This window comes from Tauraco erythrolophus, chromosome 1 (genome assembly GCF_009769465.1).
Source record: "Tauraco erythrolophus isolate bTauEry1 chromosome 1, bTauEry1.pri, whole genome shotgun sequence".
In the NCBI taxonomy this organism is placed as follows: domain Eukaryota; kingdom Metazoa; phylum Chordata; class Aves; order Musophagiformes; family Musophagidae; genus Tauraco; species Tauraco erythrolophus.
The window spans coordinates 135,882,534-135,898,922 of record NC_141465.1 but is presented as its reverse complement, the minus strand read 5'-3'; the positions used below and the strand labels follow the sequence as shown (position 1 = coordinate 135,898,922).

The 16,389-nt window shown below is 53.8% G+C and overlaps 2 protein-coding genes across 4 annotated transcripts in view; one reads left to right on the top strand and one right to left on the bottom strand.

Annotated features, from left to right (window-relative positions):
* FAM168A (family with sequence similarity 168 member A) overlaps window positions 1-3,709 on the top strand; it is a 223,574-nt gene extending 219,865 nt beyond the window's left edge. For all 3 annotated transcript variants that reach the window (XM_086622374.1, XM_086622360.1, XM_086622366.1), the window contains 3 exons: window positions 546-720; window positions 1,974-2,104; window positions 3,593-3,709. In XM_086622374.1, coding sequence (XP_086478500.1) covers window positions 546-720; window positions 1,974-2,086 — 288 coding nt within the window. In that variant the 3' untranslated portion in view covers window positions 2,087-2,104; window positions 3,593-3,709. The remainder of the gene's footprint in view (window positions 1-545; window positions 721-1,973; window positions 2,105-3,592) is intronic.
* A 6,323-nt stretch (window positions 3,710-10,032) lies between these two features.
* Window positions 10,033-15,969, bottom strand: RELT (RELT TNF receptor). Its single transcript, XM_086615197.1, has 10 exons — window positions 15,925-15,969; window positions 14,486-14,575; window positions 14,225-14,397; window positions 14,050-14,135; window positions 13,528-13,767; window positions 13,308-13,388; window positions 13,149-13,230; window positions 12,866-13,054; window positions 12,653-12,776; window positions 10,033-10,071 (listed from the first exon to the last, which is right to left on the bottom strand). Exons 1-10 carry the CDS (start codon window positions 15,967-15,969, stop codon window positions 10,033-10,035), a joined length of 1,149 nt encoding a protein of 382 aa, XP_086471323.1.
* Window positions 15,970-16,389: the final 420 nt, after the last annotated feature.

The following is a 16,389-nucleotide window of genomic DNA, read 5'->3' as shown; positions in this document are numbered from 1 at the left end:
GCCTTGAACACCTCCAGGGAGGGGCATCCACAATTTCTCTGGGCAATTTATTCCAAAATCTCACCACCCTCGTACTGAAGAATTTCCTCCTAAGATCTAATCTAAATCTGTTCAACTTAAACCCATTTCCCTTTGTCCTATCAGTGGACACTCTTGTAAAAAGTCCCTCCCCAGCCTTCCTGTAGGTTCCCTTCAGGTATTGGAAGGCAGCTATTAGGTCCCCCCGAAGTCTTCTCTTTTCAAAGCTGAACAATCCCAGCTCCCGCAACCTGTCCTCGTAGCAGAGGTGCTCCAGCCCTCTAAGTCTCTAACTGAAGTCTCTAAGTGAAGGACCATCACAGCAGAGCTGCTCTGGGCTCACGATACAGGCTGGGTTTGGGAACCTCCTGTGTCCCATCTGGCACAGGGGGGAGGTGTGGGGCTCTGCTGCCACAGCCGGCTGGTGATGGCCTCTAAATAAAATACCGGGCTTCAAGTCACTGCTTTGGCTTGTGCTTTCCACCGAATGGCAAAGATGATGGTCTTTTTTTTCTCTTCTCAAACAGGGAGCTTATTACACCCAGCCAGTGTACGCGGCACAGCCTCACGTTATCCATCACACCACCGTGGTTCAGCCCAACAGCATCCCATCGGCCATCTACCCGGCCCCGGTCGCTGCGCCCAGGACCAACGGTGTGGCCATGGGGATGGTCGCTGGGACCACCATGGCAATGTCAGCAGGTAAGAAGGAAAATTCTTCTGTGTTCTGAGCCAGAGTTTCATCTCTCAGGTGGGACGTAGCCAAACATCCCGTGCAGGAGCCTTGCCCTGGATGAAAAACTCTCCGTGCAGCTAATTGCAGCTTCGTCTTGCTCGTTTTGCTTGCTGGTTACCACTCTTTTGCGGCAAAAATCAATTAATTTGCTCCCAATACTGATCTAACTCAGTTTGTAGGTGAGCAGAGGAGATCTTTTGTTTGGGTCACTCTGCAGGGATGCACTCTTGCATCCTTAAATATATTTTTCTTTCCTCTGTCTGTTCCATAAATAGAGGAATAACCAGGTTGGTCCATCTTCAGATACCATTGTATTTCTGTCCTCGAGTTCCTTTTTTAGGATACTTAATGGTTTTGCTTTCATTTGGCAAAATGAACATTAACCTTGGTTTGTGCATCCCAAATCCTCTGCGCTTTATGTGCAGGATTGCTTCAAGCTGCAATTAATTGCACATTAAGGAAGGATGTGGGCTGGTTTTCTTTTTTTTTCCGAAGCCCATATTTCTCTCATTAGCAGTTCTGAGGATTGTATGTATTGGATTACGTGGGGAAATGTGACATTCATCCCTTTGCATCTGCATTAGCTGTGAACCAGGACTCTGGGAGGGGCCACGATCCCAGTTGCAAGCGGAGATGTTGCAGCCTGGGTATGCCAAGAACCACTCTGAGAGGTTTACTGGTGCTTGCACTGAGAAGTGGATAGATGTAATTAATGCACGTGGGATGCCTTAAAGCCTCGTCAGTAGCATTTGTAGAGAGATTCCCAGAAACTGAGAAGTCGTTTGAGCACCCAGTTACTCCCAGAACAGAGCAGTTTGGGGCTGTGTTCTCCCTCCCCATGCCTGCTGTGATCTGCTGCTGTCATTTAGCCCGGTGCCTTCAGCAGGTGGAAGGTGTCAGCAGGTTAGTGGCATGTTCTGCTGCCACTAAAGACAAGGAAAATTGGACAAAGATGAGTTAAGGGCCAAAAGCAGTGTGGAAAATATGCTGGAGCCTTAGGTGGGTTTATCCCGTTCATGGTGCTGGCTGATACCAACCACCTGAGTCAAACGCCTTCGATTCGGGTCTCACAGACAGAATAATATTTAGGAGAATCAAAAAAGCAAAAGCTGATGCCGTGCCCACCCCTCGGATGCGATCTACAGCACCGCACCCTCAGGGTACCGCTCCCCTCATGGAGCTCTCCTCCTGGCTAACTGTTTCTCCGTGCCCGTTGCAGGAACCTTGTTGACCACCCCACAACACACCGCCATCGGAGCACATCCAGTTTCCGTGCCAACGTACAGGGCTCAAGGAACCCCCACCTACAGCTACGTACCTCCACACTGGTAAACCCACCGGCCGATTCATGTAAGTGCTGCCGTTGCGGGTCTTGCTCTGCCCTCGTCGGTTAAACAGCCACCGAGCGCTGCCGTCGCTTCTCTCCTTCCTACAAAGCTGCTGGATCCCTTTGTCCGGGTGATGCTTTGACTCCAGAAGAGCTGGCATGGGGCTACGGAGGGTGTTAGCGAAGCATGGCGTACCTTGGCCGTACAGCTGGGCGCGTGCAAGGCCAGGGTGGGTGGTTGAAGGCCAGGTTGGATGATGCTTTGAGCAACCTGGTGTAGTGGAAGATGTCCCTGCCCATGGCAGAGGGGTGGAACTGGATGATCTTGAAGGTCCCTTCCAACCCAAACCATTCTATGATTCTATGATTTACACCAGTGACCTCAGTGGCATGAAGCCACTCTAAGTGCAGTTGGACACTGCAAGGGTGGAAATTTTCATGCTTTAAGGTTTTGGATGGGATGCATCATGCTTTTTCATAGACTCCCAGAATGGTTTGGGTTGGAGGGGACCTTTGAAGAGTATCTAGTTCCAACCCCCCTGCCATGGGCAGGGACACCCTCCACTACACCAGGTTGCCCAAAGCCCCATCCAACCGGGCCTTGAACACTTCTAGGGATGGGGCAGCCACAGCTTCTCTGGGCAACCTGTGCCAGTGCCTCACCACCCTCAGAGGGAAGAATTTCTTCCTCAGATCCCATCGAAATCTCCCCTCTTTCAGTGTAAAGCCATCGCCCCGTGTCCTGTCACTACACTCCCTATCCCTCCCCATCTTTCATATCACTTGAATATGGGTTTGTTCTCTGCTAAAGTATGCTGATGCTAAATCATCTTGGTCATCAGCACTGGGGCTGCGTGCCGCTGCCTGCAACTGGCTGCAGGTTGGGGTGGTGCTCAGGATCCCAGCAATCCCAGCTGCTCGTTTAAACACCCTCCGCGTGTTGCTGGAGCCCTTGTTCCATCATCCCAAATTAAGGAGCAACGGAGCTGATGGGAACAGATGACGCTGCCCGGAGAAGCAGCGCAGATCTCACCCAGCCTGGGGGGTTATCTGAAATCTCTCCTTGCAGCCCAAATTACAGCGGGCTAATCCTCCCCATGATGACTCGTTGTGCAATTAGCAGAGAACATCCCATCTGCATATTTTAATCCCGTGCAATTGGATACCAAGCTGCTGCTTTCCCAGCTCCGCGCCCAAGAAATTGCCCGTATAGCGGCGCGAGGGATGCGTAAATCCCGTGGGTGTCATAGAATCATAGAATCATAGAATGGTTAGGGCTGGAAGGGACCTTCAAAGGTCATCTAGTCCAACCCCCCTGCAAGGAACAGGGATATCTCCAACTAGATCAGGTTGCTCAGGGCCTCGTCCAACCTGGCCTTGAACGTCTCCAGGGATGGAGCATCCACCACCTCTCTGGGCAACCTGTCAGCTATCCCTGCTGCCCGGGCTCTGATCCTGTGCTTCTTGCTTCTTCTAACCCCTTGTTTTTAATATGTTTGCTCTCTTTCCAGATCCGGAGTCAAACATTGTATGCAACTACACAAGTCTTACATCGGTGCTGCGGCCGCTGTTCCGCAGCGCCTCGTCTGTTTGCAAGAACAAAAGAAAAAAAAAAAACAAAAAAAAAAGTGCAAGGGTCACTTTATGCATTCTTTAGTGGTTTTTGTAAAAGCTGCTTTTTCTAATCTTCTGCCTCTTTTTTTTTTTTTTTTCCTCCCCCCTCTCTCTCCCCCTTCCTCCTCCCCAACCCACATAAATTGTGTAACACACATACTGACACTGAGCAATAGTAAAGTTCTCTCTTTGGTCCTATCGTTTGAAAGCTCAGAATATTCACTCTTCCAGCATTGCCCAGCGGAGTGGTGCAAAGATCCCCCCCCTCCACTTCTTCTTCGTTTGGGTCCTTTCCGTTATTTTTCCGTTGTCGTCGTCGTTGACAAGAGCCTAGATCTTCGTTGGCAAGTGAGAGTGGTTGGTGTTCAGGGTACTACGTGAAAAGCACAGCGCTGGTAGGCAGGCTTCTTCCCATTTTGGTTGGGGTATTTTTAGTTGAATAATATAAATTATTTAATCTTCCATAACATATTGCAAGAAAATTGGTGTCTTCCAGATAGCTGTCGTGATAGGTTATAAATGCATTCTCTGCAGTGAAATTCCAAACTCATCCCTTCTTTTGTAGGAGTAAGAGACTATAAATATAATTAGCGACGTAACGCACTCGTCTTAGGAAGTAGGAGGACTGGTCACCATCGGGTCTTTAGGCTGCTTTTTCCAAGTGGGCAAATGGATCTTGCCTGATGGGAAGAGAGCAGCGGAGAAACGTGTGCCCTGGTAGCATCTTGCACCTCTTGGGGAAACGAGGTGCTCCTCATCAGCCACGTCCTGGGGCTGCGCGACAAAGAAGGCAGCTCCTTCCTTGCATGGCTACTGTTTGCAGGCAGAGGTGGGCCAGATGGCTGTTGAAGGAAGCAAGGAGGTGGCCAAGAGTTGGTCTGAAGAGCTTCGCCACGTCCAAGGAATGGTCTCAAGAGCTTCTCCAGGTCCAGGGGTTGGTCTGAAGAGCTTCTCCAGGTCCTGAGATTGGTCTGAAGAGCTTCTCCAGGTCAAAGGCTTGGTCTGAAGAGCTTCTCCAGGTCCTGCGATTGGTCTGAAGAGCTTCTCCAGATTCTGCTGGTGTGGGGAAAGAGGGCAGCTGGTCGATGGAGAAGTCTCTGGGGCAGAGTGAGGGGAAAGACAGGTGGCTTCACCCTACAGCTGTGTCATTGGCAAGGCTGAGACCAAACCATGATGCCTCCATGGTGATCAGGGTGGCCCCTGTTCTTAGGGTTATAACTAAGCTCGGAGACTTTTAGGAGAAACGTACATCCAGGCACAAATCCTGGAACCACAGAGGAAGGCTGGAGAGGGGGATGATGTCCAGCTGCTCTGCTTGATGAGAGAGGAGAAGCAGAAGGAAGAGGAAGCCATAGCAATAAACACATCGCCTTCCTCATGGAAGGTACCTGAGAAAAGGCGAGAGCAAGGAAGGTGTTCCATGATTGACATGGACCAGGCTGGGAGACCATGGGCACGCAGAGGCTGTGGGCATCGGGGTCATTTCTGGGAGTTTTGGCTTACCCAAGGGGCACGAGGACTTGAAGCCAACTGCGGCTGGTAACATCTCACCTTGAGGTGTCCAAGTAGAGCAGTAACTTGTCTTGAGGGCAGCAGAGAGAGTTTGTATTTTCAGACAGCACTTGCAGCCAGTTTATTTTTAAATCCTTGTCACTGAACCCAGCATAGGAACAAGGTTTTTCTTCCTTTTTTTCTTTTTCCTAACCCAAAACCATCATTGGGTTTTGATTTTTCTCTCAAGCGTGCCAAAAGAGTTGCATTCACACGGAGATGTTCGCAACTCTCACATCTCCAGGGCTCTGAGGTCATCACAGCGGGCCAAATCCGGAGCCTTTAAAGAGGTCAGGTTAGGAGATGGGTGGATGGGAATCCCTCCTGGCGCTGCTTGACGTGGACTTACAACCCATGCATGGTGTTGAGTCAGCACCCAGCTGTCTTTGTTGGTTGCTCTGCTTTGGTCATGTCTGGATCACATCTCCAGATGGAGGTGAGGGCAGTGAGGATCAGCTCTAGAGGGTCACCCTGACCAGGATGTGATGGTGTAGAGGTCAGACTGGAGCGTCTTTCAGAAGAGCAAGATGACAGGTTGGCACCTGGGTGAGACCTCCTTGATCTTGGTGATGTCTCCCAGCTTGGCTTCTGCTGTTTTGGGGAGGAGCTACTGGAGCTCCTTCCCATGAGTGTGGTCCAGATGGGGAGAAACAAGCTTAGAGACCCAAGAGGACTTTTCCTACTGCTAGTTGATCCCAAGTGGTTTGTCAGGTTGGGTGTTGGCGCTGGCACTTCTATATGGGGGTCATTTGGTTGGTTCTGCTGTTTTTAAAGGAGATCTAGCAAAGCTCTGCTTGACTTTCCCAGCCTCAAGGGAAACAAAGTGGGTGAAGACTGAACATCAACACTGTGGGATGGGGAAGGTGGATTTTGCCCGTGTAGTACTTTGGGTTTCACTTTGGGTGTGTATAAAAGGGAAAGAGAAGGAAAAAAGAGTAAATAATCAGAGGGTTGCCCCGTTGAGCTTGGCAAACCCAAAGGTTAGCGTGAAAACAGCAACGGGACACTTGGAAATAACGATACTACATCGTCCTTCCACTGTTTGTAGCACGCTGGGCCAAAAACCCACCCCAATAAATCAAATAAATTGAAGACCTCTCAAATATCCCTTTTTGCTCTCAGTGGTGACTTCACGTTACACATCAGTTGTTGTCCATCAGCACCGAGACACGTAGGATAGAGTAAGCTCGAGCCAACGTAACGGCACTACGACTTGCAGGGTCCAACGAGCTTCATTATCACAGCCTGGGCTCTGCAGAGGAGGACCTTTCCCAGCACATCTCCACCAGCAGACACCATCCTACCACTGCCCTCGGCCCCCTTTGCCCTCGAGGGCATTAGGAACGACTGCTAAAATTTTGGCCCATGGCTAGGAAGGAGATGGGAGGCTTTCTCCTGAAAGGAAAGAAACCACTAAAGGTGGGGTTAGAAAGCTCCAGGAGCTGAGCGTGGAGGATCACCCAGTGTTACCGCTAATGAGATCTGACATGGGGTGGTTTAGTTTTAATTCCTTCACTTGGATCAGTAGCAGATATGATGCTCCTCATCCCGTTACGCCCAAGCAGAAACATCCATTGACTCAACCAGGGTGTAAAGAGGTGAAATATTCACTGTCTGTTGGGCGAGGGGCTTTGGTGAGCCCCTTTGGCAACTGGTGTCGGGTGTAGGCTTGGCCACCGCATGGCTCCAGGCTTGGGGAGCTCCTTCCCAAGGTGGATTCATGGGGCTGCAATGGTGGGGAGATGTTCCTACCATGTGACGATGTGGGCCTTGATGTCCCCCAGCTCATGCCAGCAGTGATCTCCAGCTGCGTCCCCTTCCCCATGGAGGGAAGTGGGTTTTTGGGTAGATGGAAGCATGGGAGGAAATCCCAAGCCCTTTCCTTGGCCAACTGATGGCTTAAGGGCCAACTCATGGCTGAAGTGAAGATCCTGGGGTGGGGGAGGACACTAATTTGGACCATGAGCTTCTCAAATATTTCACTCCAGCAAAGCTTTGGTTAAGGAAAAGGGTTTCCCATGATGAAGGATCACAGTGGGCGTTAGCGGAGAAGAGCAGGAGGAGTTAAACCATCCTTAGCGGGGGTCAGCAGAGTCTATCGGAGATGAAAATTCCAGCTAAAGAGGAAGGAAAATAACTCCCAAACCGCTGGTACGCCCCGTAATCCATCCCTGCTCTAAACCACAAGCTGTAACTTGAGATTTTTTTTGGGAAAAAAAAGGCATTTTAATAGCAGTGGCAGCCCCCAACCCGAGCGAGCCCCTTGGAGCTTGAACCCATCACGCCTCCGAGCGGCTGAACCCACCGGGTGACGATGTGCTCCCGGATTTTATGGATAATAAGAACAACCCAGGGTGGTTTTTTTTGCAGTTTCAAGATGTAATTACCATGAAGTGTTATTTAAGGGTGGGGTTGGTTGGGGTTTTTTTGTTGATTTTTTTGTTGTTGATGATGGGTGTTTCAGGGTTATCAGGTTTTTCCCCCAGCTGCTGGCATCTCGCTGAACACGGTCCTTCCCGGAGAAACATCCCCCCCCAGCCCCATCTTTCCCATCCCTTCCTTCCCCTCCTGCATCCTGGCAGCAGATCCGTCCCCGCGGAGGATTTGAGATGATGCGGTGCCGGTGCCGGGCTGGAAGGGGTGAAACGAGGATTTTTCTTGCCTAGAAGGAGGAAAAAAACCACTTTTGGGGGGTTTATTTTCGATAGGAAAACTCAACCAGCCGACAATAGCAATAAGAGCCGCTGGATACCCATAAATCCATTTTTTTGGGGGTTTGGGCTTGTTTGGGTTTTTTTAATTGTCAAGATTTTCAGGCCCACCAAGCATCCCTCATCCCCAAAACGTGGCGACCCTCTGCCCACCTTTCCCTTCCCTTTGCCGCGAGCACCGGGCTGTCGGCAGGATCAGGCTCCGGATATTTTATCTGCTGGGTTCTAGCATTCCCATAGGGAAAAAAAGGAAAATACAGCCCGTTGAGGAGCTTGGAAAAAGTGTTTTTCTGGTGTGTCACATTGTGGCATTTATAGATTTTCCTGGTATTTGGGTAAAATAACCTGTTCCGGTGATGCCTGGCGAAGCAGAAATAGCAAAATACGTGGTTTAACGGCAGCGATTCCCAGTTGGAACCGCTCAAACCGTTTGTAGGGAAAAAAAAAATCCTGATGGGCATTGTTGGGTCTTCCTGCGAGGGACGGAGCGGGGAGGGCGGTTTCCCGGGATGCAGGGGGGTTCAGGATGCCAAGGTTGGTGATTCGCAGCGTGGGTGGCCGTCGGGAAGGGAAAAGGAGAAAGTGGGATGCAGGATCGCACCCGCTCATCCCCGGAGCCCGGAGCGAACCCACGCTGGGCTCCTACACCTCTTTCCATGTAATTAATTTTTTTTTTTTATATAATTAATTTCAATTGCCAGGCCAGCTCCTTTTTAAATATTACGGGACCTCTTCAGCAAAAATAAATATCAAAAAACTCAACAACAACAACAAAAAAGATGAAAACCCAAGAGGAACCACGTCTTCCAAGTCTAAGTCTCCAAGGTGTGTAGGGAACATGACCTTGAACTGATGCCCTGGGAAGCCCCACAGCCTCGGTTTGTCCATCCAAAGTGGAAATTTGGGGTTTGTTGGGTTTGCTTTGTTTGTTGGTTGTATTTTTTTTTTTTCCCCTCCTGTTTCGTTTTCTGTTCTGGTTTCGGTTCTGAAGATCAGGTCGTGATCTCCTCCCCCCCCCCGACAGATTTCAGCCAAGAGTTTGTAACTGTACGATATTTACTGTAAGATGTAGAACATTCGATAACTATTAAAATGTTTCCAAAAAAAAAAAAATAATAAAAGAGCCCGAGAGGGTTTGGTGGTTGTTTTTTTGGTGCGGTGATGTGGTGGTGAAGTGAACGGGACTGGCCTTAAACCCATTTCTAGGTGGGTGATGGAGCTTGAGGGTCTCCAACCCAACCTTGAGCGGGTGGTCACGCTGACCCCGACATGGCCAAGCCAACGTGGTCCTATAGAAACAGCTCCTATAGAAAGTGGAGTGTGTGATCTTTACGGTGAGCAGAGCATGATCACCACGTTCTCCTGGGCTGACTGAGACTTTGGATAGAGGAGGAGATGTGGATGCAGGAGACCAGCCTTGGCCAGAGCAATCCATGCCCTCGTTGGGTTGTTGGTAAGGTAGGAGTTGTCCCGTGATCCAGGGACCATTGTAGCCTGTGATGTTGCGTGCTGGCACCTGGTGATGGAAGGAACTCAAGAGCTCATGATGTTCCTGGAGAGGGGCTTCAGTTCAACAGACCCAGAAGGTGACCTTCAAATGGCGTCGTGGCCACGCAACATGCTCCATTGCGTGGTGCCTCCAGTAGGGCTGTGCTCTGGTGTCGTGGCTCCCGGAGATGCTCTCCATCCAGCCACCATGCTGTGGCCACCACCACCGGCATTGTGGCTTCTGGAGATTCTCTCCATGAGACCACCATAGCGTGGTCACCACCAGTGTTGTGGCTCCCAGAGATTTTCTCCATGAGGCCCCCACGTCGTGGCCACCACCACCAGTGTTGTGGCTCTTGGAGATGCTCTCCATGAGGCCAACATGCTGTGGCCACCACCGGACCTCGGGGACGGGCAGTCCTTCTCACCAGCTAGCCAAGACGTTGGATTTGCCACGCTGTGGTAGACACCTCGGTGGCAGGAGCAGAAGCCACACCGTCACCTCCAGCGTTTCATGGCTCCAAGCAGGACTGGCTTTCACACGGTGCCCAACGTCCTCCGTCCCCACCGTGGGGTCTCTGTGGGTGTCACCGTCCCCCCGAGGCAGCCCCCAGACCAGGTGCCAGCTGTGGAGGACAAGTGATGTGACCACATCTCCTTGGGCCAACGTCCGCAGTGGCTGTCACCACCCAGGGACATCCCATGCTGGAGGAGACAACTCCTCCTGCTAAGAGCAGCCACCCAGTTCGGGGTGGGGGGGGTTAAACAGGGCCGCGGAGGGGTGCCTGGGAGGGAGGGAGGTGCACGTGTGTGTGCACACGTGTGTGTGCACACGTGTGTGTGCACGTGTGAGCACGCTTACAGAGCGCTGCGTGCAAGTGGGGGCGTGTTTGCACGTGGTGTGACTTCATACGTGTGCATGCGTGTACGCAGGTGCACGCGCACATGTGCATGGGTGCAGAGGCAGGTTTGCACACGCATTTGTGCATGCACGTGTGCAAACGGGCGCGTGTGCACACTTAAAGAGCTCCAGGTGCAAGCGGGGGTGTGTTTGCATGCGCGTGTGGCTGCATACACGTGCATGTATGTGTGCAGAGGTGGGCTTGCACGTACATTTATGCACGCGTTCGTGCACACGTTTGCACGTGTGAACGGGTGTTGGGTGCACGTCTGTGTGTGTGCACACTTAGGTCCATGTGCAAACATGGATGTGTTTGCATGTGTGTGCATGTACATATGTGCACGTGCACACGTGTGTGAATGCAGAGGTAGGTTTGCATGTGCACGTGCTCATCCATGCATGTGTTTGTATGTGCAGCAGCGTGTGCATACATGTGCACACTTGAAGAGCTCCGTGTGCAAGTGTGGGTGTGTTTGCATGTGTGTTTGCATACGTGTGCAAGCATGTACATAGGTGTATGTGCACCGGTGTAAGCGTGCAGAGATGTTTTCCATGTGCATTTATCCAAGTGTTCGTCCTTGCATACCTGTATGTGCAGCAGTGTGTGAACAGGTGCACACCTATGTGTGCACACACGTGTGTGCACTCTTACAGGGCTCCCTGTGCAAGTGTGGGGGCGTTCGCACGTGTGTGCATACGTGCACGTGCACACATTTATGTATGTGTGCAGAGGAGGGTTTGCATGTGCAGGCTTGTGTGCATGCATGGGCACACTTGCAGAGCTCCGTATGCAAGTGCGTGCCTGTTTGCATGCGTGTGCGCATACGTGCATGTGTGCAGAGGTGGGCTTGCATGTGCACATGTTCATCCATGCACGTGTTTGCACGTGCAGCGTTGTGTGGTGTCGTGTGCACATCTCGTGTGTGTGGGCATGCACACGTGTAGAGCTCCACGTGTGTCTGCATGCGTGTAGCACTGCACATGCATGTACATATGTAGGCATGTGTGCAGACAGAGGTAGGGTTGCACGTGCATTTACCCACGTTTGCATGTGCATACGTGCGTGTAGATGTGTGGCAGTGTGCGAACGAGTGCCTGTGTGCATGCCTGTGTGTGTGCACACGTGTATGCACGCTCACAGAGCTCCACCTGCAAGCCTGGGGGTGTTTGCACGTGTGCCTGACTGCATACATGTGCGTGCATGCGCATAGGTGCACGTGTACGTATGCAGAGGTGGGTTTGCATGTGCATTTACGCACATTCCTCCATGCATATATGTGCGTGCATGCGCTGCAGGCTCTGAGCAAGTGCGTGCGTGCACATCTGTGCACGCGTGTATACATTACACAGGAGCTTGTAGAGCTCCAGCTGCGTGTTTGCATGCATGTGCAACTGCATACATGTGCACGCACATACATGCATGAGCACACACACACATATGTGTGCAGAGGTGGGTTTGCGTGTGCACATGTTCACCTGTGCATACACGTGCGTGCACACGCATACACATTTCCAGCGCAGCCACGTGCACCAGCGCCTCTTGCAGGGGACTGGGGGGGACTTGTGCACGTGTGCGAGGACACGTGTGCCCGTGCAGCTGCCCGTGAGTCACCCGGCTGCGTCACCCCGTGCCAGGCCCTGCCATAAGCCCGCAGCACCCTGTGGTGTGTGACACCCCCCCACCACCTCCGCATCCCCTCGGCCTGGCCCCGGTTCACAAGGGGTGTTTAGGTGCGTGCACGTATAGAAGGGCACTTACACGTATGTGTAGCCTCTTGTGCCTACGTGGGTGTATGATCATACGTGTAAACGTATGCAAATGTGTTATATAGGGGGGTGCAGGCACTTCCATACGTGCTTTAAGCATCCTATAGGGGCGTATATAGGTGTAGCTGTATGGGAGCGTGCAAATATGTAGGGGATGGGGGGTATATTAAAGTTCTGGCTGCTGCTGGACACCCTGGGGGCTGCCAGCATGGTGCCTCTGCACCCACCAGCACCCACTCCCTTGCACAGGACCCCAACCCCCAACCCCCTATAGCACCTTAAACACAAGGAGCGAGAGGAAAGGGGGAGGACAGGGACTCACCAAACTCCTTTAGGCTCAAGTTTTACAGTATTTTTTTAAGCCTCCCAGCTCCTGGAAGAGGCTTGGGGGCGTTGGGCTGCTCTAGCCTCACAAATCACCAGGCGCCCTCATTAGGCTTCAGAGTTAACGCTCTACCCTCCAGCTTCCCGAAGCCCCATTTTCGCCCAGGAAGGACCTCCCAGGGGCTCCCCACCACCCTCCCTCCGCACCCTCTCACCTCGGGGGGGCCATCGATGCTTTTCAGCCACGGGGGCCGCATCCCACTACCGGTGGGGAGGGGACCGCAGGGGGGTTCACCCCCCACCTCACTCCTCATCTCGGGGATCCGGGACACCCGAAACCTGTTGGGAGGTGGGGGGGGTATCACATCAGCCTGTCCCCACCCTGGGCAGGGAGGACACGTTAGTGGGGTGGCAGGGTCCCCACTTACCTGCCAACAGAGAGGATGGTGACCTCAGTGGGGTGGCCCCCAGGTTTAGGGACCTTGATGGCACTAAGCGATGGCAGCACCTCGGGCCACTTCTTCTGGCTGCAGCGGGCGCACGGGGCCGGACCTTGCACCGTGTGAAGGTGCTGCTGGTGGCGGCAGGCAGGGGGAAACTGAGGCAGGAAGTGCAACCTGGGAAGGGGAGGTGGGGGAAGACACCATTGGCACGAGGTTGGTCCCACCGTGGGGTGGGGGTGTCCTTGGCACAACCTTGGGGGGATCTTACTTATTCGGGGGGACGCAGCCCGGTGGCATTGGCTGTTGGCCGTGATGTTCCTTCAGCAACTCCTCCAGTGCCGCCACGTTTTCTACGGATTGGGGGAGACCATGGGGGCGTCACGGGGATCCGGCCCATGTCACCCCCCACCCAGGGACCCCCCCTGACCTTTCTTCTCGGTGATCAACCGCACCAGCACCCCGATGGTGTCCTCGTTGGCGTCCTCCAGCTGGTAGACGGAGCTGGGGCCTGGAGGCAGAAGTTGGCGGGGGGAACTCAGTGGGACAACAAGGACCAGAAGCCACGGGGATGGGCTGAGCAAAGCCAGATGGACGTAGGATGGATGCGGGATCACCGAAAGGTGCCCGGTGGCACAACTGGGGCTCACCAGTGCTGCCGGGCTGGGGGTCCTTGCCAGAGGTGCAGTGGTAACCCTTCTTCTTCAGCAGGTTGCAGACCAGGATGCCCAACAAGCCCATGGCACAGAAGACCGGGACGATGGTCAGCACAGCTGCTTGCGCTGTCGCTGCCTCCTCCTCCTCCTCCTCACCCATCAGGGTCACCCGTGTCCTGTTGGTCCCTGCCGGCTGCCCCAGCGTTTCGGGGCTGCGGGCTCGTCGCCGGTGCCCTGGGAGGTGGGAGGCACCAGCTCAGCCTCGGAGAGGGAGTTTGTTGGGATTAAATCCCCGTTTTCCCCAGGAGCCCCGTTGCAGGGTTGGCCCCCAGGGATGCAGAAGCCACTCGTGTCACAAGTGGAGACGTTCTCAGCTGCCACATCCCAGTGAGACGTCACCATCCGCCCCGAAGGGGACGTGTCCTGCGGCATCACCGGGGGGGACGTTGGCACAATGGGCACCAGCTTTTTCAGCACCCACAAAAAGGCGGTGATGCCTTCGGCCCGGGCACCCACCTGGGCACCCCGGGGTGCTGCGGGGAGCAACGGTGCAGGGCAGGCACCGGCCCCGGGGCTCCCTCTCCCCTTCAGGGCTGTAAAACCTGCAGGGTGGGAGGGCAGGGTCAGGATCCAGCCCACGAGCGCTGGTGGTGCTGGGGGGTCGCAGCATCCCCCCCTAAACTGGGCTCACCCCAGCAGGCAGCCACCACAGCGGCTATCGGTCCCCGCCGTTCCCGGTGCCACCAGGATCCTGTTCTGGGTCCGGCAGCGGGTGTGGGCAGAGCAGGATACGTCCCCCGGTGAGAAGGTGCCGGGGGGACAAGTCCGGCACGTCCCCACCGGCCCCTGTGCTGAGCCACACGCCTGCGCCGAGCGAAAGGGAGGTGAGCGATGGCCGCATCCTGCACCGGCCCTCCGGGGTGGCCGTGCCACGGAGCCGGCACGGGCTTACCACGGTGGGCTCCTCTCCGGGTGGGCATCCCGGTGTCCCGTGCTCGCGGGGACGGCAGCTCCCGGCCCCCGCGCTGGGTCCGCTCAGCACCTGTGGGAGAAGCGGGGAGCGATGCTCAGCACCGCCGGCAGGGATGCGGGTCCGGGTGACGTGGCAGAGGTGAAGCCATCAGGCACAGGTGCAAACCTGTGATGTGGACAGTGGCAGATGCAAACCCATCACCAGTGACACAATGGATGCAAACCCAGTGTATGTGCCGTGGTGGATGCAAACCCACCGCGTGATGGATGCAAACCCACCGCCAGCAACATGATGGATGCAAACTCATTGCACGCACAGCGCTGGATGCCAGCGTGTCACAAGTGATGCAATGGGTGCAATCCCGTTGCATACACTACAGCCTATGCAACCCCAGCAGCAGCAGCATGATGGATGCAAATCCATTGTGTGCACCGTGGTGGATGCAAACCCATCACATGCACCATGACGAATGCAACCCCAGCAGCAGCAGCATGATGGATGCAAACTCCTTGTGTGCACCGTCGTGGAGCAAACCCATTGCATGCACCATGACAGATGCAAAACCATCAGCAGTAGCATGAGGGATGCAAACCCATCGCGTGCACCATGATGGATGCGAACCCGTCATGCGCACCCCGACGGATGCAAACCCAGCAGCAGCAACACAATGGATGCAAACTCATTGCATGCACCGTGACGGATGCAAATCCATTGTGTTTATTGCAGCAGATGCAATCCTATTGCCACTGACACAATGGATGCAAACTCACTGCATGCACTGTGGCAGGTGTCAGCGTGTCACACGCGGTGCAATGGCTGCAATCCCACTGCATGCACCATGGCAGATGCAAACCCATCACCAGCAACATGACGGATGCAAACTCACTGTGTGCACCGTGGTGGAGCAAACCCATCGCATGCACCATGATGGATGCAAAGCCATCATGTGCACCATGACGGATACGAACCCATCGTGTGCACCATGGTGGAGCAAAACCATCACATGCACCACGGCAGATGTGAACCCATTGCAACCCTCACCCAGGCCAGACCACCCCAAAGGAGCCACCCTGGGGCACCCACAGGGCCCATCCCAAGAGCATCTCTGTGGGACAACACGGTGGCCTCGGGGGGGACCAGCAAGGGAGAAACCACATTCCCTACCAGCCCCCGCCCTGGGAGAAGTTTCGACAAAGGAGAGAAAATGAGGAGAAAGAATTTTTTTTGGGAAAACCCCACCCTTGACCCAAATTAAGCATCTCCCCGGGGCTGAGCTGCTGGGAGTTTCTGTCCGAGAAATATTTTGGGGTGTCCTGTTGTGGCAATAGAGGGGGGATGCTGGGATGGGTTTGAACGTCGGAGGAGCCGAAAGCAGAGATGCAGAAGGATGGGATGGGGATGGATGAGGCCATACTCACCCCCAGAACGGTGACAAGCCACCAGCACATCCCGCTCCTCTTCATCACCAGGGGAGACCTGCCCGAGGGGGGAGTGCTGGGGTCACCATTCAGGGAAAATCCCAGCGGAGGAGCGATCTGGGGACTGTATTCCTCACCCTGGGATGCTCCAAGGCATCTCCCTGCAGCAGCGCTCCTCCACCACCCCCCAAAAAATGTTTGATCAGAGGTTTTATGGGATGATCCGGCATCACCCCTGTCCCTTGCAGATCCTGACTCCGTCCCAAATCCGAGCGGGACCAACCCTGCAACGGAGTCAGGACCAACCGCGCAAGGAGCAGACAATACTAAACACCGTTAAATCAAAGTTTTTCCTGCTCCGGAGGAAATCCTTATTCATCTGCCACGAGGAAACGAAGTCACAATAAATAAATACATATATATTTAAATAACAAAAATCAAGGAAAACAAAAGGTGTTTCCCACA

What these genes read in the sequence shown, in the direction of transcription:
- RELT (XM_086615197.1), bottom strand. Translation starts at nt 15,969, where the DNA reads ATGAAGAGGAGCGGGATGTGCTGGTGGCTTGTCACCGTTCTGGGG. An exon ending in CCCCCAGCCCGGCAGCACTG is followed by an intron (nt 13,389 to 13,527) that starts GTGAGCCCCAGT and finishes TTCTGCCTCCAG; the next exon opens with GCCCCAGCTCCGTCTACCAG. An exon ending in GCATCGATGGCCCCCCCGAG is followed by an intron (nt 10,072 to 12,652) that starts GTGAGAGGGTGC and finishes TGTCCTCCACAG; the next exon opens with CTGGCACCTGGTCTGGGGGC.